The sequence below is a fragment of the Crinia signifera genome, chromosome 12 (genome assembly GCF_055691185.1).
Source record: "Crinia signifera chromosome 12, ASM5569118v1, whole genome shotgun sequence".
In the NCBI taxonomy this organism is placed as follows: Eukaryota; Metazoa; Chordata; class Amphibia; order Anura; family Myobatrachidae; genus Crinia; species Crinia signifera.
In genome coordinates, this window is record NC_139228.1 from 51392646 (window position 1) to 51419776 (window position 27131).

The 27131-nt window shown below is 49.1% G+C and overlaps 1 protein-coding gene across 1 annotated transcript; it reads left to right on the top strand.

Annotated features, from left to right (window-relative positions):
- The first annotated feature begins 11278 nt into the window (after positions 1-11278).
- CALM1 (calmodulin 1) lies at positions 11279-26695 on the top strand. The gene is made up of 6 exons (XM_083165887.1): positions 11279-11513; positions 22016-22046; positions 22868-23011; positions 23387-23493; positions 23586-23721; positions 24436-26695. Exons 1-6 carry the CDS (start codon positions 11511-11513, stop codon positions 24462-24464), a joined length of 450 nt encoding a protein of 149 aa, XP_083022013.1. The 5' UTR covers positions 11279-11510; the 3' UTR covers positions 24465-26695.
- The last annotated feature ends 436 nt before the right edge of the window (positions 26696-27131 follow it).

Here is a 27131-nt window from a genome sequence, read left to right on the forward strand (position 1 = left end):
TAACCCTGCGTTACACCGATGTGACCTCTGATATAACCCTGCGTGACACCGATGTGGCCTCTGATATAACCCTGTGTGACACCGATGTGACCTCTGATATAACCCTGCGTGACACTGATGTGACCCTGCGTGACAACAATGTGAACTCTCCCTGCGTGACACTGATGCGCCTGTGAGACATCAATGTGACCTCTGATATAACTCTGCGTGACCTCTGCTATTACCCTGCGTGACACCAATGTGACCTCTGATATAACTCTGTGTGGCACTGATGTGACCTCTGATATAACCCTGCGTGACACCAATGTGGCCTCTGATGTAACCCTACGTGACACCGATGTGACCTCTGATATAACCCTGCGTGTCACCGATGTGACCTCTGATATAACCCTGCGTGACACCGATGTGACCTCTGATATAACCCTGCGTGACACTGATGTGACCCTGCGTGACAACAATGTGAACTCTCCCTGCGTGACACTGATGCGCCTGTGAGACATCAATGTGACCTCTGATATAACTCTGCGTGACCTCTGCTATTACCCTGCGTGACACCAATGTGACCTCTGATATAACTCTGTGTGGCACTGATGTGACCTCTGATATAACCCTGCGTGACACCAATGTGGCCTCTGATGTAACCCTACGTGACACCGATGTGACCTCTGATATAACTCTGTGTGGCACTGATGTGACCTCTGATATAACCCTGCGTGACACCAATGTGGCCTCTGATGTAACCCTACGTGACACCGATGTGACCTCTGATATAACCATGCGTGTCACCGATGTGACCTCTGATATAACTCTGTGTGACACCGATGTGACCTCTGATTTAACCCTGCATGACACCGATATGTCCTCTGATATAACCCTGCGTGACAACAATGTGGCCTCTCTCTGCGTGACACCGATGTGACCTCTGATATAACCCTGCGTGTCACCGATGTGACCTCTGATATAACCCTGCGTGACACCAATGTGGCCTCTGATGTAACCCTACGTGACACCGATGTGACCTCTGATATAACCCTGCATGACACCGATATGTCCTCTGATATAACCCTGCGTGACAACAATGTGGCCTCTCTCTGCGTGACACCGATGTGACCTCTGATATAACCCTGCGTGTCACCGATGTGACCTCTGATTTAACCCTGCATGACACCGATATGTCCTCTGATATAACCCTGCGTGACACTGATGTGACCTCTGATATAACCCTGCGTGTCACCGATGTGACCTCTGATATAACCCTGCGTGACACCAATGTGGCCTCTGATGTAACCCTACGTGACACCGATGTGACCTCTGATATAACCCTGCGTGTCACCGATGTGACCTCTGATATAACCCTGCGTGACACCGATGTGACCTCTGATATAACCCTGCGTGACACTGATGTGACCCTGCGTGACAACAATGTGAACTCTCCCTGCGTGACACTGATGCGCCTGTGAGACATCAATGTGACCTCTGATATAACTCTGCGTGACCTCTGCTATAACCCTGCGTGACACCAATGTGACCTCTGATATAACTCTGTGTGGCACTGATGTGACCTCTGATATAACCCTGCGTGACACCAATGTGGCCTCTGATGTAACCCTACGTGACACCGATGTGACCTCTGATATAACTCTGTGTGGCACTGATGTGACCTCTGATATAACCCTGCGTGACACCAATGTGGCCTCTGATGTAACCCTACGTGACACCGATGTGACCTCTGATATAACCATGCGTGTCACCGATGTGACCTCTGATATAACTCTGTGTGACACCGATGTGACCTCTGATTTAACCCTGCATGACACCGATATGTCCTCTGATATAACCCTGCGTGACAACAATGTGGCCTCTCTCTGCGTGACACCGATGTGACCTCTGATATAACCCTGCGTGTCACCGATGTGACCTCTGATTTAACCCTGCATGACACCGATATGTCCTCTGATATAACCCTGCGTGACACTGATGTGACCTCTGATATAACCCTGCGTGTCACCGATGTGACCTCTGATATAACCCTGCGTGACACCAATGTGGCCTCTGATGTAACCCTACGTGACACCGATGTGACCTCTGATATAACCCTGCGTGTCACCGATGTGACCTCTGATATAACCCTGCGTGACACCGATGTGACCTCTGATATAACCCTGCGTGTCACCGATGTGACCTCTGATATAACCCTGCGTGTCACCGATATAACCTCTGATATAACCCTGCGTGACACCAATGTGGCCTCTGATGTAACCCTACGTGACACCGATGTGACCTCTGATATAACCCTGCGTGTCACCGATGTGACCTCTGATATAACCCTGCGTGACACCGATGTGACCTCTGATATAACCCTGTGTGACACCGATATGTCCTCTGATATAACCCTGCGTGACAACAATGTGGCCTCTCTCTGCGTGACACCGATGTGACCTCTGATATAACCCTGCGTGTCACCGATGTGACCTCTGATATAACCCTGCGTGACACCGATGTGACCTCTGATATAACCCTGCGTGACACCGAAGTGACCTCTGATATAACCCTGCGTGACATGTCCTCTGATATAACCCTGCGTGACAACAATGTGGCCTCTCTCTGCGTGACACCGATGTGACCTCTGATATAACCCTGCGTGACACTGATGTGACCTCTCCCTGCATGACACCGATGTGGCCACTCACTGCGTGGCACCGATGTGGCCTCTCCCTGCATGACACCGATGTGGCCCTCACTTCGTGGCACCGATGTGGCCTCTCCCTGCGTGACACTGATGTGGCCTCTCCCTGCGTGGCATTGATGTGGTCTCTCGCTGCGTGGAACTGATGTGACCTCTTACACTACAGGCACACATCTACAGCAGTGGACAGGGTTAAATAACCATATGCATTGTGCGGCACCAAGGTGCGGAGTCTGTTTTCTGTGTCAATATTAGGATATCCCAACTGACTATTGGTCTGCACCTCAGCACCTCGTCTTAGCAACCGCCCCTCCCTGAGCCCTGGCGGTGATATTCCCAGCATGACCGGGCCTGTCACACCCATGTACAGCTTGGCGTTTCCCTTTGTGAGTCATGAAAGGATGAGTATTTTTCCACGAGGCGTACACAAGCGAATGGGCGCTCCTACAGCGTCTCCCCAGGTCAGCACTGGGGGTAGTGCACACAATGAGTCCCAGCTGCTGTCCTAAAGTTGTATAGTTGTGTGTTAGAGGACAACTGCATTGGGTTACAAAGCAAACACCTAATATTTTCTTAATGACTTAAAAGTGGCCTGAAAGCTTGTGTTATAATAGTAATTATGTTTGGCAGCACAGCGATAGCACCTGACGACGCAGCTGGCAAATACATCATAGGAGAAACACAGGAAGGACCGACAGGCAAATACAGAGTAATCCAGAAGATACGGGGTGCAAGGAATCAGAGCAATATTGTATATACTACATAATAGGTTTGTATAGCAGGCAGGTGTCGTGCGGGCGATGCGCAGGTGGATGCTGTGACGGTGGGCAGAGAGGACCCTTGGCATTAGAGCTTACAGTCAAGCGGATTACTATAAAGGCTACATGCCACCCGAGCGACTATAGAATGACTGCGCACGCATACCGTGCACATGCGCAAGGGGAATTAGCGGCAAAAATTCTGTATAGATCGTAAATGCAATCCACTAGCAGTTTGACTGACAGGAAGTTGGCATTTGGGGGTGGTAACCGGACGTTTTCTGGGTGTGTAAAATGCAGATCTGTGACGTCAGCGCTGGCGTGCCCAGGTGTATATGAGGAGGGTCTGTGATGTCAGCACTGGCATGCCCAGGTCTATATGAGGAGGGTCTGTGATGTCAGCGCTGGCATGCCCAGGTCTATATGAGGAGGGTCTGTGATGTCAGCGCTGGCATGCCCAGGTCTATATGAGGAGGGTCTGTGATGTCAGCGCTGGCATGCCCAGGTCTATATGAGGAGGGTCTGTGATGTCAGCGCTGGCGTGCCTAAGTGTTTATGAGAAGGGTCTGTGATGTCAGCGCTGGCGTGCCTAAGTGTTTATGAGAAGGGTCTGTGATGTCAGCGCTGGCGTGCACAGGTGTATAGGAGGAGGGTCTGTGATGTCAGCGCTGGCATGCCTAAGTGTTTATGAGAAGGGTCTGTGATGTCAGCGCTGGCGTGCCCAGGAGTATATGAGAAGGGTCTGTGATGTCAGCACTGGCATGCCCAGGTCTATATGAGGAGGGTCTGTGATGTCAGCGCTGGCATGCCCAGGTCTATATGAGGAGGGTCTGTGATGTCAGCACTGGCGTGCACAGGTGTATAGGAGGAGGGTCTGTGATGTCAGCGCTGGCATGCCCAGGTGTATAGGAGGAGGGTCTGTGATGTCGGCGCTGACAAATTCCAGCCGGTCTCAGTCACAGAATAGTGGTGGCCTCACATTCACATGGCGGGAACAAACTCTTTGATGGTTCAGGAACTGCGTATAGATCTGCAAGTGGATGCCGATTAGCGATCCATAAGCAATTGTCTCGCAATTTACCAAGGGGCAGTTGCTCTTTCTGTCTGGATGGCGTCTTTCTGCTCGCAGTCCCTTTCGAACTCTCACATTTAGCAGTCCATGCTGAATCAGGCCCAAAGTGAGTGGTGCACACTAATATGATACATTACGGTATGCCGGATGTCACTGAGCTCATGCTGCCAGCGTACAGCAGCAGCCTCCAAGGGATGGTTTAGGGCAGTAAATATGGGCTATTTGTACAACAGTAAGCTGTGTAATGTACTATGGGACCGATTCAGGTTGGCTCGGGAAGCTGCGAACATCACAGCTTACGAGTGCCTGAGAAGTCATCTACCGCCTCCCCACCCCCTGATGCCGATTCCCCTCAGTAATACTTCCCCTTGCATGTGTCCGCTGCAGGAGAAATCATTCGATGGTCACGACCATCGAATGATTTCTCCTGCCTTCGTAAATAGAAGTCAAGTGAAAGCTGAGTTTTATTTGTGTGACGTCAGTCGCCTGCCTGCGTACCCATGGGACGCCCATAAAATACTGGATCAGTATATAGCAAGTCAATCAGATTCACCCCCTATATGTGCTGGTAGTAAATGCACAAGCACATCACACTAGTGAGGTTTATTCAGACCTGATCGCACAGCTGCCAATACGCAGGCCGGATGATAACCAAATGACTGTGCATGAAAACGTCCCGTATTGCGCATTCGCAAGACCGTCCTTTGATACAATCCTGCTATTTTTATCTGTGGCCATTCGCAAGTTGACTGACCGGAAGCCGGCGTTTGTGGGTGGTAACCAGCCATTTCCTGGGAGTGTCAGGGAAAATGCAGGGGTTGGGATCATGGTCGACAGTCATTAGGTCGACACCATTAGGTCGACATGGATCTAGGTCGACATGGTTCTAGGTTGTCATGGTTCTAGGTCGACAGGTCATTAGTTCAACAGGTCATTAGTTCGACGGTGTCTAGGTCGACAGTCAAACATAAGGTAGACAGGTAGACATGGTGTTTTTCACTGTTTTTTGACCTGAATGTCAACACAGTCTGCATGGACACAGTTTAAAGTGCACCGCATCCCCTCGCATCGCTCGCAATGCTTCGGGCACAGTGCCTCGCTGCGCTCGGCACACTATTTTATTCTTCCACCATGCCCTAGTGGATGGTAGGGCATGAAATACCGCCTGTTGGCACATGTCGGCTCAAAAATCAGTGAAAAACCCTATGTCGACCTTTTGACTGTCGACCTAGACAATGTCGAACTAATGACCTTTCGACCTAGACCCATGTCGACCTAATTGTGTCGACTTAATGACTGTAGACCATCATGCTGTAGACCAAATGACCACATCCCAAATGCAAGTGTGCCCAGGTGTCTGAGAGTAGTGAAGTCAGCTTCAGCCACGTTTCTATTACAGCCACCGAGTAAGTCCTGGGCTGCGCACACTGGGAAATCATTCCATGGATAGCATCTTGCGTATGGATTTGCTGCTAATTGAAGATTGTCGAACCTTCCGCAAGCCATTGACATGTGTTAACTGTGTGGCTCTGTATGTAAGGGACATGTGTCATGTATGCAGAATAGCTGTGGTTGTGCTGAGGATGCTGTGACTGATAGGCCGCGGTAACGGAACGGCACACGTGTGATGAGGAATAATAGGAGGAAATCCGGCTTAGCTGTGTAACAGTGGAGTTGTGAGTCCCTCGTTTCCTGGTATTACAGCAGAGCTTTAGGTCATTCATCAGAATGTGACTGTAGTGGCAGATAGCAATGGATGAGCCACAGATCTGTGTCTTCCAATGTCCCATGTCCTTCCTCTCATCATAGGCATAGCTATAGTGGGTATCTGAACTTAGTAGTTCATTACATACAAAATGGGGCACTGCAGTGTGGCATCATGTAATGTGGGTCAGTGTGTGGTATCATGTGATCTTGGTCAGTGTGTGATATAATGTGATTTAGGTCGGTGTGTGGTATCAGGTCATCTGGGTCAGTGTGTGGTATCATGTGATCTGGGGCACTGTGTGGTATAATGTGATCTCGGTCAGTGTGTGGTATAATGTGATCTGGAGTACTGTGCGGTATAATGTGATCTGGGGCACTGTGTGGGATAATGCGATCTGGGTCAGTGTGTGGTATAATGTGATCTGTGGACAGTGTGTGGTATAATGTGATCTGGGGCACCATGTGGTATAATGTGATCTGGGGCACTGTGTGGTATAATGTAGTCTGGGGCACTGTGTGGTTTAAGCTGATCTGGGGCACTGTGTGGTATAATGTGATCTGGGGCACTGTGTGGTATAAGCTGATCTGGGGCCCTGTGTGGTATAATGTGGTCTGGGGCACTGTAGTGTAATGTGATCTGGGTCAGTGTGTGGTATAATGTGATCTGGTCAGTGTGTGGTATAATGTGGGGGCACTGTGTGGTACAATGGGATCTAGGGCACTCTGTGGTATAATGTGATCTTTGGCACTGTGTGGTATAATGTGATCTGGATCAGTGTGTGGTATAATGTAATCTGGGGCACTGTGTGGTAAAATATGATCTGGGTCAGTGTGTGTGTGTTATAATGTGATCTGGGTCAGTGTGTGGTATAATGAGATATGGGGCACTGTGTGTATAATGTGACCTGGGTCAGTGTGTGGTATAATGTGATCTGGGGCACTGTGTGGTATATTGTCATCTGGGGCACTGTGTGATACAATGTGATCTGTGGACAGTGTGTGGCATAATGTAATCTGGATGTAAAGAGCAGACACTGGGCACTTTCCACACATAGGGAACACACGTTTGGCATATACCACACTTAGGGATCAGGCACTGAGCAGTTTTGTTCTTGCAATGAAGAAATAAGCCTGCATAAGCACCTTCTGATTTTACATCTGCCCTACCTGCAGTGCAACATGGTTTTGATAAATGCTGCAAACTGCTCTGGTTTGGATTTGCTCCCAATTCCGAATCAGACCTGTCTAAGCACGACAAGGTGACTCTGAGAGATTTTGATGTTATTGATTGTCCTCGTCATAGTGGAAATCTGTCTCTGTAGGAAGGAACTTCTCCAGCATGGCGCTGCCCAGTGCAGCTGTGGTTACAGGTACAAGTGGAGTTTTAGGGTGCCCACGCTCAGACAGATTTTATGAACAATCTGTAACCCAATTTCCCTTTAAATACTCTCACCCTGGACAGACGCACTGATCGGGACTGTCATTCCTTCACTTACACTGTACAGATGCACTGCCCAGGACTGTCATTCCTAAGCTTACACTGGACAGACGCACTGACCGGCGCTATCATTACCACGCTTACACTGGACAGACGCACTGATCGGGACTGTCATTCCTATGCTTACACTGGACAGATGCACTGATCGAGACTGTCATTCTTATGCTGACACTGATCGGGACAGATGCACTGATCGAGACTGTAATTTTTACACTTACACTGGACAGACGCACTGTTCGGGACTGTCATACCCACGCTGACACTGGACAGAAGCACTGATCGGGACTGTCATTCCTATGCTTACACTGGACAGATGCACTGATCGCACTGCGCAGAACCGTCATTCCTACGCTTACACTGGACAGATGCACTGAACGGGACTGTCATTTTTACATTTACACTTGACAGATGCACTGATGGGGACTGTCATACCCACACTTACACTGGACAGATGCACTGTTCGGGACTGTCATACCTACACTTACACTGTACAGATCCACTGCATGGGACTGTCATTCCCACGCTGACACTGGACAGAAGCACTGATCGGGACTGTCATTCCTATGCTTACACTGGACAGATGCACTGATCACACTGCCTAGAACCGTCATTCCTACGCTTACACTGGACAGATGCACTGTCCGGGACTGTCATTTTTACATTTACACTCGACAGATGCACTGCCCAGGACGGTAATCTCTACCCTAACACTGGAGAGACGCACTGATGACACTGCCTGGATCTGTCATTCCTACTCTTACACTGGACAGACGAACTGATCAGGACTGTCATTTCTATGCTTACACTTAACAGATGCACTGATTTGGGACTGTCATTCCTATGCTGACACTGGACAGACGCACTGATCGCACTGTCCGGAACTGTCATTCCTATGCTTACACTGGACAGACGCACTGATCGGGACTGTCATTCCTATGCTTACACTGGACAGATGCACTGATCGGGACTGTCATACCTACACTTACACTTGACAGATGCACTTCCCGGGACTGTAATCCCTACCCTCACACTGGACAGATGCACTGATCGGGACTGTCATTCCTACGCTTACACTGTACAGATGCACTGCCCGGGACTTTAATTCCTACGCTTACACTGGTCAGATGCACTGACCGGGGCTGTCATTCCCATGCTTACCCTTCCCAGACACACTGATTGGGACTGTCATTTCTACACTTTACTATAGACAGATGCACTGATAGGGACTGTCATTCCTACACTTTACTATAGACAGATGCACTGATTGCGACTGTCATTCCTACACTTACACTGGACAGCTGCACTGACGGGGACTGTCATTCCTACACTTACACTAGACAGAGGCACTGACTGGGGACTGTCATTCCTACACTTACACTGGACAGCTGCACTGACGGTGACTGTCATTCCTACACTTACACTAGACAGAGGCACTGACCGGGGCTGTCTTTCCTATGCTTATACTGGACAGATGGGAGGACACTGTGACTCCTCAAGTTTAGTCCTGTTTGTTTTACTAACCACTTGTTAATCTTATCTTTTAAGTATAGTCTCCCAGTAACATAGTCACAGTACCAGTACACAATCACATTCCCATAGAAACGGCCTTTGGCCTTTCTCGGCTACAGCCTCCCCTCCTCTCTCTTTTTGCAATACGCACCAAAAAATCAATATATTGGGATAAGAAATTCTCCCGTTTATTATTGTAACATTAGTAGCCAGGATCACATTGCAGATTGCAGTATCACGGGGCACAGACAGAGACAGGGGCACTGAATGAGCCGTTACTGCGATGTGCTGAGTGCCATAACTAAAGATGAATGTATCATCCAACACAGACAGGGACAGCAGCGTTGCTACGATGTGCTGAGTGCAGTAACAGGCTTTTATGCATGTGCCGTCAGCCCTGTCCCTAGGGGCATATGTATAATGGGTACAGTGTGTGCGGCGCACACGGGCCCCACACACCCAGGGGGGCCCACACCTATTTGTTTAATGCTGACCCTCCGGATTCCAGGGACGCTGCTGTGCCATTTTTCTGGAGTCTGAGCGCTTTAATGCTCTACTGCCATCTGTTACTCCTGGTAGAAAGTAGGGGGTACATATGCCCATATCCTATCCTCCCTCCTCAGCCTAACCTCCAACCTCAGCTTAACCTTTCTGCCCTCAGCCTAACCTTCCTGCCACACAGCCTAAACTCCCTCCTCAGCCTATCCTCCCTCCACAGCCTAACCTCCCTCCTCAGGCTAACCTCCCTCCAAAACCTAACCTTCCTGCCCACAGCCTTTCCTCCCTCCTCAGCCTATCCTCCCTCCTCAGCCTAACCTTCCTGCCCTCAACTTAATCTTCCTGCCCACATCCTATCCTCCAGCCTCAGCCTAACCTTCCTGCTCTCAGCTTAGCCTTCCTGCCCGCAGCCTATCTTCCCTTCTCAGCCTAACATTCCTGCCACACAGCCTAAACTCCCTCCTCAGCCTATCCTCCCTCCACAGCCTAACCTCCAACCTCAGCCTAACCTCCCTCCAAAACCTAACCTTCCTGCCCACAGCCTATCCGCCCTCCTCAGCCTAACCTTTCTGCCCACAGCCTAACCTTCCTGCCACACAGCCTATCCGCCTAATCTTCCGGCCCGCAGCCTATCCTGAGGAGGGACCATAGGGCTATTTCACACACTCCGGCTCCTGCCGGGCGGCGAAAACCCGTACAGCCAGGAAGCCGTGCAGCACACAGTAGTTTAGAATGGTGGGGATGGCCACAGCCCGGCAGCCATCCCTTTTAGTGGTGGGATCCGGCTGCAACCGGGCGGCCGGGCCCACAGCCTAACCTCCAACCTCAGCCTAACCTCCCTGCCCACAGCCTAACTGTGGGATTTAGCTGCAAATATTGATTAATAAAAGAGCAATAAACGTCCAGCCAATCAGCTCCTAACTGACATGTGTTTAAAACTGGCAGTTAGGGGCCATGTATTCATCTTTATCACCCTCCTGTTTATCTATTTTTAAGGCTTAATACATCTGCCCCAGTGTATGCTGGGGATCGCTGTCGCATTATATATGATTACCTGTAAGTCACTGTTTTGCTTGATTATGTGCTGTGTAATTGGGCACTGCAGATCCCTTGTGGCGCCATATAAATAAAGGATAATAATAATGATTTGTTCAGGTAATACGCAGAGCATACCTACAGTACCTGATGTACATGTATTATCAGGTTGTCAGAAAGCAGGAACCTGTTATGCTAATGCATCTACAATTACCAAGCACTGACACGCAGCGGTAACAGGATTGTATCACACAGCGACACTACACAACCAGAGCCACAGCACTGTCATGTGTCGTTGTGTGGTTTCCGCCAGGAGAGAACATGCATTAAGCGCATTTGCACCAAGTAACAGTCAGCTGCACCCAAATCTGTGTTTTATTTCAAATCACTTAATTCTGGGATTTTAGCAGGGTCAGGCTCTTGTGTAAGCAGCATACTGTATATGGCTATTTAGCATGGGGGAGGGGGTGTGATGGGAGTGGAGCTAAGCAGTACAAGAAGGGGAGGGCTAGGGTGGTGGAGCAGTCAAAGCAGCAGCTTCTGCAGACTGATCACTGCACAAAGGAAACCATACAGGGACCTCATTGTGTGACGGGCTCTCACCGCGCTTATTCCACCGTTTTAGCCACAAGGAATGGATAGAGGGAAAATTCAGCAATTTTGAGATTTTGACCCGGACGAGCCAGGGAATTCTGCAATTTTAGAAAGGAAGCGCTGCTGTTATCTTGAGGCGTCGCTGCACAGAGGATGGTGAGTGTGTCCGCCCCACTGACGCCCGTTGGGCAGATGGTGCAGTTGGGCTTGCGAGAGCAAAGTGGGCATGGAGCAGCCATAGTGGGCATAGAAACATAGAATCTGATGGCAGATAAGAACCTCTTGACTACAGGGAGGACTGCTGCGATGGAGGAGTCTGTGCCTCCACTGTCAGGTACCATCACAGGGTCTCCTAGGAGAGGTACCGTCAGCGGGTCTCCTAGGAGAGGTACCGTCAGAGGGTCTCCCATGTGAGGTACAGCCAGAGGGTCTACCAAGTGAGGTACAGCAAGAGAGTCTACAAGGTGAGGTATAGCCAGAGAGTCTCCCATGTGCGGTACCATCTGAGGGTCTACCAGGTGAGGTACAGCCAGAGAGTATCCCATGTGAGGTACCGTCTGAGGGTCTCCCATGTGAGGTACCGTCTGAGGGTCTCCCATGTGAGGTACCGTCTGAGGGTCTCCCATGTGAGGTACCGTCTGAGGATCTCCCATGTGAGGTACAGCCAGAGGGTCTCTCAGGTGAGGTACAACCAGAGTTCACCATATGAGGTACCGTCAGAGGTTCTTCCATGTGAGCTACAGTCAGTGGGTCTACCAGGTGAGATACCCTCAGAGAGTCTCCTATGTGATGTACCATCAGAGGATTGGGGGTCTCACAGGTGAGGTACCTGCAGGGCACTGTGGGTCTCCCAGTTTAGGTACCCCATGTGAGATACTGACAGAGAGTCTCTCAGGTGAGGTACAGTCAGAGGACCTGCCATGTGAGGTACAGTCAGAGGGTCTCCTGGGTGAGGTACAGTTGGGAGGTCTTTGGTGTGCGTGTGAGGTACAGTTATGGGGCCTTCCATATGAGGTACATAGAAACACAGAATTTGATGGCAGATAACTATTCGGCCCATCTAGTCTTCCCCCTCTTTTAACCATATTATTACCCTTAAATCATATTTGATCCTTATTTCTGGGTAAGGATGTCCTTATGTCTTTCCCATGCATGTATACATTGTTCTACTGTCCTAAGCATCTACCTCCTCTGCTGGGAGCTATATTCCTTCTGTGAGGTCATGTTCCCTCAGATTTCCTCTGTACCTCCTTCCCTCCATCTTGGGGTCTCCCCTGTGAGGTACATTCAAGTTTTTGCGGTCTCCTCTCTGAGGTACAGTCAGATTACTAGGGGTATCCTCTGTGTGGTAGTCAGATTTTGGGCTCTCCTCAGTGATGTAGTCAGGTTATGGGGGTCTCCCCTGTGAGGTATAGTCAGGTTATGGGGGGTCTCCTCTTTGAGGTATTCAGGTTATGAGGGTCTCCCCTGTGAGGTATAGTCAGGTTATGGGGGTCTCCTCTTTGAGGTATTCAGGTTATGAGGGTCTCCCCTGTGAGGTATAGTCAGGTTATTGGGGTCTCCCCTGTGAGGTACAGTCAGGGGGTCTCCCCTGTGAGGTACAGTCAGGTTATTGAGGTGAGTGGCAGCCCCGGGCAGTGAGTGGCAATTGGGGTGGCATTGGTTCAGACTCCAGCACGTTGCCCGCAGAGCATTGCTGTTCTGCTGAATCTGTGCAATCCCTTGTCACATGGAAACCTCATTCCGCCTCACTGCCTTGGTGTATAGCTATGTGGCTCAGGGCCAATGGAGGATGGACACCTTAGCAGGAGGTATTTGGGCACTATCATTCCACACCATGTTCATGTGGTATAAGACCGGCTCTAAAGTGCGCCACTGCTAGGGGAGGCGGTGAGGTTGGCTGGGGGCACACCACCTCCCAGAATCTCCTGTGTGTCATCCCCTGCTCTCTGCTGCAGAGCCTCCTATGTGTCATCCCCTGCTCTCTGTTGCAGAACTTCCTGTGTCCTCATCATCTGCTCTCTGCTGCAAAGCCTCCTGTGTGTGTCATCACCTGCTCTCTGCTGCAGAGCTTTCTGCATTTCATCCCCTTTTCTCTGCTGCAGAACCTCCTGTGTGCCATTCCCTGCTCTCTGCTGCAGAGCCTCCTCTGTGTCATTCTCTGCTCCCTGCTGCTGAACATCCTGTGTGTCATCCCCTGCTGCTGAATATCCTGTGTGTCATCCCCTGCTCTCTGCTGCAGAGCCTCTTGTAGCATCCCCTTCTCTCTGCTGCAGAGCCTCCTGTGTTTCATCCCCTGGTCTTTGCTGCAGAGCCTCCTGTGTCCTCGTCATCTGCTCTCTGCTGTAGAGCCTCCTGTGTCCTCATTATCTGCTCTCTGCTGCATAGCCTCCTTTGTGTCATCCCCTGCTCTCTGCTGCAGAGCCTCCTCTGTGTCATTCCCTGCTGCTGAATGTCCTGTGTGTCATCCCCTGCTCTCTGCTGCGGAACCTCCTGTGTGTCATCCCCTGCTCTCTGCTGCTGCTACAGAACTTCCTGTATGTCCTCCCCTGGTGCTGTGCATGTAATGTTGAGCTGGGGTTGGCAGGGCCTGTCCTGGGACTGAAACTCTCTCTGCTCCCTGCTGCTGCAGAACCTCCAGTGTGTCCTCCTCTGTTCACTGCTGCTGCAGAACCTCCTGTGCTTCCTCCGCTGTGCTCTGCTGCAGAACCTCCTTTGTGTCCTCACCTGCTCTGTGCTGTTACTGCAGAACATCCTGTTTGTCATCCCCGGCTCTCTGCTGCTGCAGAACCTCCTGTGTGTCCTCCCCTGCTCTCTGCTGCTGCAGAACCTCCTGTGTGTCATCCCCTGCTCTCTGCTGCTGCAGAACCTCCTGTGTGTCCTCCCCTGCTGCTGCAGAACCTCCTGTGTGTCCTCCCCTGTTCTCTGCTGCTGCAGAATCTCCTGTGTGTCCTCTCCTGCTCTCTGCTGCTGCAGAACCTCCTGTGTGTCCTCTCCTGCTCTCTGCTGCTGCAGAACCTCACGTGTGTCCTCCCCTGGCGCTATGTAATGTGACAATGAGCTAGAGGTGGCAGGGTCTGTCCTGGTGTTGTCAGACAATGTGCAGGCAAAACAGGGACCTTATAAATAATATTACATACAGGGAACTGCGCTCCGTGGCTTTATAAAGAATATTATATACAGGGAACTGTGCTCCGTGGCCTTATAAAGAATATTACATACAGGGGACTGTGCTCCGTGGCCTTTAAAAAAAAAATATTACATACAGGGGACTGCTCCGTGGCCTTATAGAGAATATTACATACAGGGGACTGTGCTCCGTGGCCTTATAAAGAATATTACATACAGGGGACTATGCTCCGTGGCCTTATAAATAATATTACATACAGGGGACTATGCTCCGTGGTCTTATAAATAATATTACATACAGGGGACTGTGCTCCGTGGCCTTATAAAGAATATTACATACATTGAACTGTGCTCCGTGTCCTTATAAAGAATATTACATACAGGGGACTATGCTCCGTGGCCTTATAAATAATATTACATACAGGGGACTATGCTCCGTGGTCTTATAAATAATATTACATACAGGGGACTGTGCTCCGTGGTCTTATAAAGAATATTGCACACAGGACACTGTGCTCCGTGGCCTTATAGAGAATATTACATACAGGGGACTGTGCTCTGTGGCCTTATAAAGAATATTACATACAGGGGACTGTGCTCTGTGGCCTTATAAAGAATATTACATACATTGAACTGTGCTCCGTGTCCTTATAAAGAATATTACATACAGGGGACTATGCTCCGTGGCCTTATAAATAATATTACATACAGGGGACTATGCTCCGTGGTCTTATAAATAATATTACATACAGGGGACTGTGCTCCGTGGTCTTATAAAGAATATTGCACACAGGACACTGTGCTCCGTGGCCTTATAGAGAATATTACATACAGGGGACTGTGCTCTGTGGCCTTATAAAGAATATTACATACAGGGGACTGTGCTCTGTGGCCTTATAAAGAATATTACATACAGGACACTGTGTTTCGTGGCCTTATAGAGAATATTACAGACAGGGCACTGTGCTCCGTGGCCTTATAGAGAATATTACACACAGGACACTGTGCTCCGTGGCCTTATAGAGAATATTACATACAGGGGACTGTGGGGGTAATTCACATCCATTCAGTCCTCTGCATTCGCACGGGGGACCAATGGTGCGCGCATTTGCAGACGTAGGCAGCGTGCACCCACGGCAAACTTTCGGGTCGCCGGGTGCACGCACCCATGGCGGCGTGAGAAGGGCAGGGGGCCCTGGGCTGCCCCATTACCATATGGGAATGCCCAGCATTCCATAGGAGTCTCTCATGGTTGTGCGGGGGGCTGGCAGCTGACATCACCGGATGTCAGCTGCCCGCCCATATCCGTGTCAGCGTGCACGCATATGTAAGTGACTTCAAAGTCACTTTTATATGCATGCACCACATCTTTCGATGGTCGCCGACCATCGAAAGATGTGGGCGGTTACCCGAGGCATATAAATGTATGTGTATGCAAAATATCCATTCGCAGCCTGTGCGGGCAAACCCGCACTGCAAGGGGTTTGGGTGGGCGTTCATTCGCCAGGAGGGGTTTGGTGGACTCGCAAGAGTGTAGCTTATATGTAGCTTTATAACAGTAATACCCCTTTCACTCTGACAAATATTTCCAGGGTTATTGCATAGAACTTGGTCAGTGTGAAAGGATCCTGAAAGAATTATTCCGGGTCCAGCGTTTCGGTATTTCACCCTGGGTCTTGGTCAGGGTTGGATCTGGGACGCTTGTGGGTCCAGGGGCAGTATAAACAGGTAACCCGAGTGGATGCAATGCAGTTCACTGCATTGTAAAGGTGTCGCCGGGAGGTGCTGTCATTTCCCAGCACCGGCCGACCCCACCTCCTGATGATGTCACCCGCCCGGCATTATGCTGGGTCGGGCAGCTAATGTGAAAGCCCTTGCAAGCCGAGTCACAACCCGGGTACAAAATCCTGGGTGTAGGGATTTCTCTACATATATCTATAGTGCAGGTGACCACAACCAGCTCTGTACATATAGCACATCTAGAATCACCTCTAGCCCTGTATGGATCAAATGTTAATCTCCTTCCCAGCCTGGCTAGTGGGGATAAGTGCTGTCTGGTTACAGGTGGATGGGTCCAAGTCACTGCATCCAGTTACTTTGTGTGCGACATTTCAGAAGAGCATTGGCTGTCTCTTACTCCAAAGACTGATCCCACCAATGTTTGGAGATAATGAACATTTCACCCGAATTTCTGATACAAGTGATTTTATTTATTTATTTATTAAGTTTCTTATATAGCTCAGCATATTCCGTTGCGCTTTACAAAGGAGACAGTGATACAACAAACAGGGTATTTGCAGAAAGTCAAAAGGTAGGAGGGCCCTGCTCGCAAGCTTACAATCTATCAGAACACAGTTTAGTATATAATGGAAAATATCACGTACCCATGGCCTGTTACATTGCAGGTGGCTACCCTTTCACATACAGGGACCTTATAGCAAATGATGATTGTGAACAAAAAGACGGAAGCCCTTGCTTCCAAATGAGGGATAATTGGGATATGTACGTGGATTGGGTGTTTGTTCTCGTTTCCTACATTTACGTAGTGTCAGTAGATCCCTGTTGTGTTTTAGAGACTGTCAGCTTTTCACAGGGGCCCCTCGCAGCACTCCTGACACTCACCTCTTGTAACATGGAGGAGTCAGCGGCATGGTAACACGGCCACCTCTAGTGCTGCTGGGCACCACCGGAATTAGCTGCACTATATACGTAACTGTTAGAAAAGACAACATAATGCAGGCCATCTTGTGGCCTGCACGTTACCTGGGTATAATCTCTGTACTGGGGCAGAATGGCCAATGCTGCTCTGCCTATGGCCGTGTTATGTGATACTTGGCACGATGTGACAGAACATTACCTGTGCTGATAAATGTGTTTGGGGTGTGGATGGCCATCCCCAGTGAGGGGTGGGGTCAGGACCAAAGTGTTAAGTCTGGGCCACGTCAGAAGCTTCCAGGAAATGATTACAGATCACAATTAATGTTTCCTCCTTCCAGCAGCCTTTCCCCTGCACGTGTGCAGATGCAGTCTGGTCAAATACGTGTGCTGTCCGCACTCCGCATATACAGGGATGTATTCAATGCGGACCGCAAGGGTTTTTTATGGTGAGGATTGCAGAAGCCATCCTCGTCATTTAAACATCTCGCTGACTGCTCGCCCTATTCTATGTTTCGGGGGAATTCCGCGAGGTTCGTGGCTACCCGCTGCATATAGTTTTGACGGCTGCACTCGCCGTTTCCTATTTGCTTTTTAGAAAGATGGAAACGGCAAGTGCAGGGGGTCAGTTGAATACTGAGGACGGGCTATGACAGTGAGCAATAGGCACTGTTCACCATCATACCTCACCTGATCGGCATTGAATATACCCTACAGTGTTACATTACCTGTGTCTCCGGCTAGCACATGTTCTATAGGGGAACTGTGACCTGCTGTAATTCCATACAGTGCACATACAGTAGGAGACAAAAAGGGGTAGACCACACTGTACAGACATACTCCAGCAAATAGAGGGTCACACCACACTGCAGCAACACACAGGGTCACACCACACTGCAGAAACAAACACAGGGTTACACCACACTGCAGAAACACAAAGGGTCACACCACACTGTACTGACACACACTACTCCAGCAAATACACAGGGTCATACCACACTGCAGCAACACACAGGGTCACACCGCACTGCATAAACACACACAGGGGTACACCACACTGTACTGACACACTACTACAACAAATACATAGGGACACACCACACTGCAGCAACACACAGGGTCACACCACACTGCAGCAACACACACAGGGTTACACCGCACTGTACTGACACAAACACACACTACTCTAGGAAATACACAATGTCACCCCACACTGCAGCAACACATACAGGGTTACACCACACTCTACTGACATACACTGCTCCACACAGGGTCACACCGCACTGCAACAACACACACCGTTTTACACCACACTGTACTGACACATACTTCTCCAGCAAATACAGAGGGTCACACCGCACTCCAGCAACACACACAGGGTTACACCTCACTGTACTGATACACACTACTCCAGAAAATACACAGGGTCACACCACAATGCAGCAGCACACACAGGGTTATGCCACACTGTACTAACACACAGTACTCCAGCAAATACACAGGGCCACAACGCACTGCAGCAACACACACAGGGTCAAAACGCACTGTACTGACACCCACTACTCCAACAAATACACAGGGTCACACCACACTGCAGCAACACACACAGGGTCATACCGCACTGCAGCAATACGCACAGGGTTGCACCACAATGTACTGACACACACACACACACACACACACACACACACACACACACTACTCCAGCAAATACACAGGGGTCACACCGCACTGCAGAAACACACACAGGGGTACACCACACTGTACTGACACACTACTATAGCAAATACATAGGGTCACACCACACTGCAGCAACACACAGGGTCACACCACACTGCAGCAACACACACAGGGTTACACCGCACTGTACTGACACAAACACACACTACTCTAGGAAACACACAGGGTCACCCCACACTGCAGCAACACATACAGGGTTACACCGCACTCTACTGACATACACTGCTCCACATGGGGTCACACCGCACTGCAACAACACACACAGTTTTACACCTCACTGTACTGACACATACTTCTCCAGCAAATACAGAGGGTCACACCGCACTCCAGCAACACACACAGGGTTACACCTCACTGTACTGATACACACTACTCCAGCAAATACACAGGGCCACACCGCACTGCAGCAACACACACAGGGTCAAAACGCACTGTACTGACACCCACTACTCCAACAAATACACAGGGTCACACCACACTGCAGCAACACACACAGGGTCATACTGCACTGCAGCAACACGCACAGGGTTGCACCACAATGTACTGACACACACACACACACTACTCCAGCAAATACACAGGGGTCACACCGCACTGCAGCAACACACACAGGGTTGCACCGCACTGTACTGACGCACACTACTCCAGCAAATACAAAGGGGACCTTATTCTGGTTCACACGCAAAGGCAAATTCCTTCTCAAATAGACAAAACCATGTGGAAAATGTGCAGAGAGAGTTACATTTGGGTGTTATTTTGTTTCTGTGCAGGGAAATTGCTGACTGCTTTATTTTTACTTTGCAATATAGATCTCCCTTTGTAGGAAAACCCCACCCAAATCTAATGCTCTGCACATGTTACATCTGCCCCCCCCCCCCCCCCCTGCAGTGCACATGGTTTAGACCATTTGAGAATGAATTTGCCTTTTGAAAGTGAACCAGAATAAGGGCCAGGGTCACACGGAACTGCAGCAGCACACACAGGGTTACACCGCACTGTACTGACACACTGCAGGTTTGATACAGTGCAGGATACTGATCGCAATAGATACAGTGTACGTTGCATAAAGTGTTGGACAAATAATGTGCAAGATACAGTGCATATCAGATATAGTACAGGATACAGTGTGGGTCAGATGCAGTGTCGGTTACAGTGCAGGGTAAAGTGTGGGTTGTATACAGTGCAGGTTTGATATACTGTCGGATACATAATGGGTTGGATACAGTGCAGGTTGGATTAAGTATGGGTGGGATACACTTCAGGCTGTATACAATGCGGGATGGATACAGTATGGGTGGAATACAGTGCAGGCTGTATACAATGCGGGATGGATACAGTATGGATTGGATACAGTGTGGGATACATAGCAGCATACCTCCCAACTTTTGGCAACGTCGATGTGGGACGCAGCTCCTTCGCACCGGAGGCGCGCCGGAAATTTCGGGGGCGTGGCCTAATTTGGGGGCGTGGCCTATACTCGTGGCTCTCCCGCGAGGCCATTTGCCGCTATGGGGGCATGACCCAGAGGCTCTGTGAGCCTCTAGCCATGCCCCCAGCCCCCTGGCTGCGGGAATAGATGCTTAGCAGCTGACGGGGGACTCCCAACAGCCCCCCCACACCGCGGGATACTGCCGCCTGCGGGTGGGACAGGCCCTGATAAAATCGGGACTGTTGGGAGGTATGTAGCAGGTTCGATACAGTGTGGATGGGATACACTGCAGGCTGTATACGGGATATGGTCATTCGGTCACCAGGGGGTGCAGTTTAAATCCCGACACTTTCTCTCCCCCACCCCCCCCCCCCCCCCCCCCCCCCCGTGGGTGTCCACGACACCCTCGGAGGGAGAATAAATTAGTGTGCCGAGCATAGCGAGGCACCGGGCCCGCTGCGTGGCAAGCGCAGCGAGCCCGCAAGGGGGGGCCATCCACGTGTCCCCCCCCCCCCCTCTTGTCGGGATTCCGCCTTCGGGATTTTGAACGCCGGGATCCCGATTAACATGACTTTAGGTCGACATACGTTAGGTCGACATGGGTAAGGTCGACGGGGTTTTTTAACTTCCTTTTTATTTATTTTTTGCCAAAATGTGCCGACAGGCGGTATTTCATGCCCTACCATCCACTAGGGCGTGGTGGGAGAATAAAATAGTGTGCCCAAAGAATGGCGAGCCAATGCGAGGGGATGCGTTGCTGCGTTTTAATGTTTATGTTGACTGTGTTAACATCAACTTTTTCAACGTCGACCTAAATGCGTGTCGACCATAATGTTGGTGCTGGCGATGTCCACAGTGTGAGGGTCACAATGGTGTCCTCACTTTGCAGTTGCCGGTGGTGTCGGCAGTGCAGCGATACCATCTTGTGTTGGTAGTGCAGGAGTTGTAGCAGTGTCCTTAGTGTGTGGGTGCATGGCTGTGTTAGCAGCATGGGGGTGCCGGGTGTGTGAGGGTGTTGGCAGAGCAGGGAATGTCCCTGCATTCTGCAGTGTGGGCTGCATTGTCCCATTAAAGTAAATGGAGAGCTGCTGATCATGCCAAAGACTGGAGATGCATCAGTCGAGCATGCGCAGCTGGACTATGGGGGCATATAAGGAATGTGCTGCATTCTCCACCCATTACTATATTCTTTAATCCCTTGTGACTCCACCGTCCTGCAGGGCTACATAACATCCATCATTTAGCACGTTGTTTATCCTGTGCATGTATGTACACAGGGGTTTAGAGATGAAGAAAAGAGAGTTCAGGGTGCGCCAATCAAAGATTTCACAAAATGGATAATCCATTTTTTTATATAAAATTGCCCAACAGCATAATAATGTAGTTACAGAGTAAAATTCAGTACATTATAGCATAAAATGGTTTTTAATAGGTATGTCCTCCAAAAGATGTTGCTGGGCCAGCAACATCTATGAAGCCCTCCTCTTTTGTTTTATTCTGACAGATTTCCATTTGTTCCCGTGAGCCCTGTGAAATACTTGGAGTGAGCTGCAGTCCGGAATTAGGACTTTAGTGTTACTGCATAGGCTTTTTAATAGCCCATGTTTTAGCTTTTTGGACTGCTAATCAGCGCTGATTGGATCCATTTTGTAATTGTTTCATGTACTAGGACAACACCGTATAACAACTTTCCTTTCTCCCCCAGGCTGACCAACTTTCTGAGGAGCAGATTGCTGGTGAGTGATTGGAACAGACCACCCATTTGGCGTTAGTGGTGTGAAGGCATGCTGTTCTTTGCAGTGAGACTCCATCAGAGGGTTTTGCTTGATTGAAAGCGAACATACGCTCTCTATCAGGAAGGGAAATATAGGGTTCCTATGGATAGGCCGCTGGTGCTGCCTTTTCAGGAGTTATCTGGCAGATCCACGCTCTGTGCGACAAAGTGGCCACTGCATGGGATTTCCACACAGATTGTTATAAATTGTTCCCAGTGGAGCATCTAGGAAAGCAGAAGCCAGAAACAACCGGACAGGGTGGACCTGGCTCTTTGGGCTCTGATCTTTTCATATACAAGTACATTTGTAGCGCGCCTCACAATTATGTAATAGGAGACTGCCCAGAGCAGCAGCCAGAAGCTGGGCCCCCATTGGTGTTGGGTCCCTAGACAGAAATCAGAGGGGCATGCAAGGTCGCAGCTACCGTAAGTGCGGGGAGGAATGCAGCTGCTATGGGCCCCAGAGCTGAGAGGGGCCACCTTCCCTTTCACAGTTACAGGTGTTTATATACAGGGTGCGCTACTATAGGTGCAGGGGTTGCAACTGCTATGGGCCCAGAGCTAAGAGGGGCCACCTTCCCTGTCAGTTATATACAGGAGTGTAGCTAGCATAGGTGCAGGGTGTGCAGCTGCTATGGGGCCCAGAGCTGAGAGGGGCCACCTTCCCTGTCACAGTTACATGTGCTATATACAGCGGTGTGCTACCATAGGTGCAGGGGGTGGAACATATTTGATGGTAAAAGAACATTGTATAACAACACCTTACACCCTCTTCTTTTGCAGAATTTAAGGAGGCTTTCTGCTTATTTGATAAAGATGGGGATGGCACCATCACAACTAAAGAACTTGGGACAGTTATGCGATCTCTCGGGCAGAACCCGACAGAAGCGGAGTTGCAGGACATGATTAATGAAGTTGATGCTGATGGTATGGATGCTTCTACATCGTCCACATTTAATCACTGACGTTCTACAGTAATGTCCCAGTTGTGCAGTCAGTCACAGGCTTAGTCTTATGGTACAAGTGCTCTGCAGTGTGGTGTGTGGGTTTCTGCCACCAATGTCTACTATTAGAATGGACTACAAAGCTGTGTACATACCTACTGATGAGGCGGTAAAATCTCCAAGCTATGTGTGGTGTGGCGATGCAGTCCAGAATTGTTGGCTGGGCGGGCACAGGAGTCCCATATATGGGGGGGCTAGCATAGATAGTCTTTGTGAGAAGTTGGAGGGCCATGGCCAGACAGCTTTTAGTGGCAGCTTCCAGAGGGGATACTACTAAATGTTCCTTGATATTGTTTAGGCAACGGCACAATTGATTTCCCAGAATTTTTGACCATGATGGCAAGGAAGATGAAGGACACGGACAGCGAGGAAGAGATCCGTGAAGCTTTCAGAGTCTTTGACAAGGTAACGTCTGCTGGATTGTAGTAGAAATACCATCACGCTGGGTGATTTTACTGGAGGAGCATGAAGTGAAAGGGTCTCTGCTTCCTTCACAGGATGGGAACGGCTACATCAGTGCAGCAGAACTCCGCCATGTAATGACTAACCTAGGGGAAAAGCTAACAGACGAAGAAGTAGACGAGATGATCCGAGAAGCAGATATAGATGGAGATGGCCAGGTGAACTATGAAGGTAAGGACATGTGAGGCTGCTGTCAGGTGGTCCTATCCAGGATAGATGATCTCCTGGTTGGAGGTAACTGGACTGAAGACTACACTATATCTAGAACTAGAATCATCTACCAGCACTTTGTATATTTGTTATTAATTGGTTGCCTGCCAGGTGTTCGATATGCAAAACACCTGGTTTCCTATTGGCAGACATGGCTGGGAATTTAGGCAATTATTGCCTTAGTCACTGCATAAGGGTATATCGGTTAGGTGGACCCACCACCCTCCTACCCCTACTGTAGGCAGATTTCTCCAGCCAGTGGTGCTATTGCTTCCTGTCGTCTCTTCAGGGACGGCTGTACCATTTGCCAGAATTAGACAGCTGCCTAGGGGCTCCAGAATCTGGGGGGTGCCCCAGAGTCTGATTATGAAAATATTAAGGATGACTTTGTTGAATGTAATGGAAATGGCAGGTGTAGAATTTCTAAGACGCCACCTCCACACGTTCACCTGAGGGTCTGGAGCGTTAGTATTGGTGCGTTTTGCCTAGGGTGCTGAAATCCCTTTCATGGCCATGATTCTTGTGAATAATACACTGGCTGCATCGATTATGTAATAGTGTCCAATTACCGCACATTTCCCTTCATACAGACTAAACAAGCATTATCCAGACATTCTTATAGCTGACAGAACAAATCCTGGTGACACCACTAATTGGCTGTGTTTCTTCTTATAGAATTCGTACAGATGATGACTGCAAAATGAAGACTCGTCCCCAGTTTTTCCTCTAGAAGAATCAAACTGAATCTTTTACTTACCTCTTGCAAAAATGTTAATTTACCCATTCTGTTTCTGTATAGCAAAACTGAATGTCAAGTAACCTTCTGTCCACAGAATTCTGCATGTCATGGTTGGTGGTCCTGTCCCCAAAAGATGAGTTTAAACATCCGATTTACAGTATATATATACTTGTACTACTACCTTTATCAACAAGGCAGCACTTAGCGGACTCCTTAAGTTCCATTTGCGAATGATTATTACACAGTGTGGGCTGGTCAGTCCTACATGCATGCAGCCTGACAATTGAGCACAGTCAGTTCTTTGTACTTAAAAAAAATATATATATATATAGCAAATGATCCGCCAACTTGGCGGACTCTATAAATTTGTAATATGAATTGTCATAGCCAGTTTACTCTCAGAATTGGTTTATACCTCGGGATGGGTTGCAGCAAAATGGTTGAAGGATGCAAATGTGGATGACCCCTTAATGATTGAATGGTATCTGTACCTGGGGTGCCTCATGACCCGAGGACTGTACATTCTGACCTTGGCCTAACAGTGCTCCGCGCACGTGTGAGACGGATGTTGAGGTGACATCCGCCCACTTTCTAAAAAGAAAACAGAAAGTATCGCTCGCGGTGGGGGAGAAGCCTTGAATGCTTGTATATATTTTTGTGAATAAGCCCCGTCTGTACTAGACTAGAAGACGGCAGTTTCTTATGTCTGTATAGGACGTCCGCACAACGATCATCATGGCTGTTCAGGAGAACGTCATTACCGTATATCCATTCCAAGTTATAAATGCTACTTTTTCTCTGTTTTTTTTTTGTTTGTTTCCAATAAAATACCATTAGCGTAATATAGATTTTTATTTTTTCTGTTGAAACACCTTTTAATTTATTCATCCATCTGTCTGTAGGCGGCTTAGCTATTTACGTATGTGTCCCCCACAAAAATCTACTGACGGAACCGCAATACTTCTGGTTTGTGCGCTTGGTACAGGCTGGTGAGATGGGAAAGCCTTCTGCTGTTGGGTGAGCTAGTCCTGCCCACCTGTAGATGCTGCGGTGCCTCCAGCCCTGGGGGGGTCTTAAGACTCAAGCTCCAGTTTCCGAATATCTCCATGTCTGCACCCATTTATAGCTCTGACCGGTCCTATGGCCTGGAATTTGGAGAGCCATTTTTTGCATGCACAATGTCGTATTGGCTATAGTATAACTTTTATGTATCGGGATGAAGTGTAAGTCCTGGTGAATGACCATTCATGATACCGTCAGTTGTTGTACATTGGACTACCGGGTTGGGCCTCTACCTGACGGACGCTATCGCCGGCAGCCAGGGCTGTTATATCCAGAGGTGGGTCTGTGGCGCTTGGGGACTGTGCTTTGTCTGGTTTTATAGGGATTTGGGGCTTTAAGGGGGACACATTGCCTACAGGAGGCCCCCATTGTGTTGCTGAGACAGTGTACAGGAGATTGCAGCTTATGTGCATCATTCTGAATATTGTCTCAGCCACCAATGGCTGCCCCGGGGATACAGTGAAACGTGCACGTAATATGCAGGACTTTATATATAAATGTGGCTTTAGCTGATGTACCATCTTATTTCATAGTGCAGGCTGTCTACAGTGGTTGTAGATGAAGGGGATGCATTGGGTGTCTGACATCTTCTGCAAAGGGGGCATTGCCCATATGGCCATTCTTTGGGTTGTGGGGTTTTTGCCAGCGTTGGCTGATGCAGCTCCTTTAGTCGCCTCTCCCTCAATACTTCGTACAGTCAGACTTGGCTTCTGCCTTAAACATGATCTGTGCAGAGTATGGATATTAGAACCTCCGGTAGCGCCTGTTACACTGAAGGGTTGTGGGTCTGGGTGTGCGGTCAGTCCTCATCTCATCACAATGGCATATTATACACCTTGTGACTTGTATCCTAAATGCAATTATTTCCCAGAAAGCGCGATGTGTGCAGAGGCGGTATCTTGTTACACACAGGATTGGCCTTGGCGCGGTTCCATCCTTTCCTGGTCTATGGAAATTTCTGACCATCGCTGGTGTGGACATAGCAGTAATCTACTTATTCTACCCATGGCGTGACTGGAAGCTTGCGCTAATTCTGAATCTCTGCTTGCACTTTAGGGCACAAAGACCTGGGATAGAGTAATATGGCTGTCCTGTATTGCAACTGAAATTAATAAAGCCAAATAAAAACAAGAACCCGTTCTTGTGTTTCCTTATTGTTGTACACGGGGGAGAACGGCCATACAGTGTGAAGGCCCTCATACGCCTGCGGCTGATTGGTGCTATTCTCTGATCCCCTGATGCTAATTCTAGGGATCGGGAATTTTTAACATGAATAATTTCCCTGATTCGCCAATGGATCACCGAGCATCAATGGCTGCCAATTGGCGATCCCATTGAATGGTTCCATTAGGATTGAGGTAACGGACATCAAGTAGTTTAAAGTTCTTGTTTATATCAGTTTTTTTTCTCTTGGCTACCCTACGCATATCCTTTCTGGAGGGACCACAGTTCAAAGCTCAGGGAGTTTTAAAGCCCTAAGTCATGTGTCTGTGGTAGTCATAGTAATCCATGGCACTGCATATACAGTATTATAAACTTTACAGCAGCCTAAAGAAGAAGAAAAAATAGT

Coding starts and splice junctions, on each gene's coding strand:
- CALM1 (XM_083165887.1), top strand. Junction 22,047..22,867: donor TTCTGAGGAGCAGATTGCTG/GTGAGTGATTGG, acceptor CTTCTTTTGCAG/AATTTAAGGAGGCTTTCTGC. Junction 23,012..23,386: donor TAATGAAGTTGATGCTGATG/GTATGGATGCTT, acceptor GATATTGTTTAG/GCAACGGCACAATTGATTTC.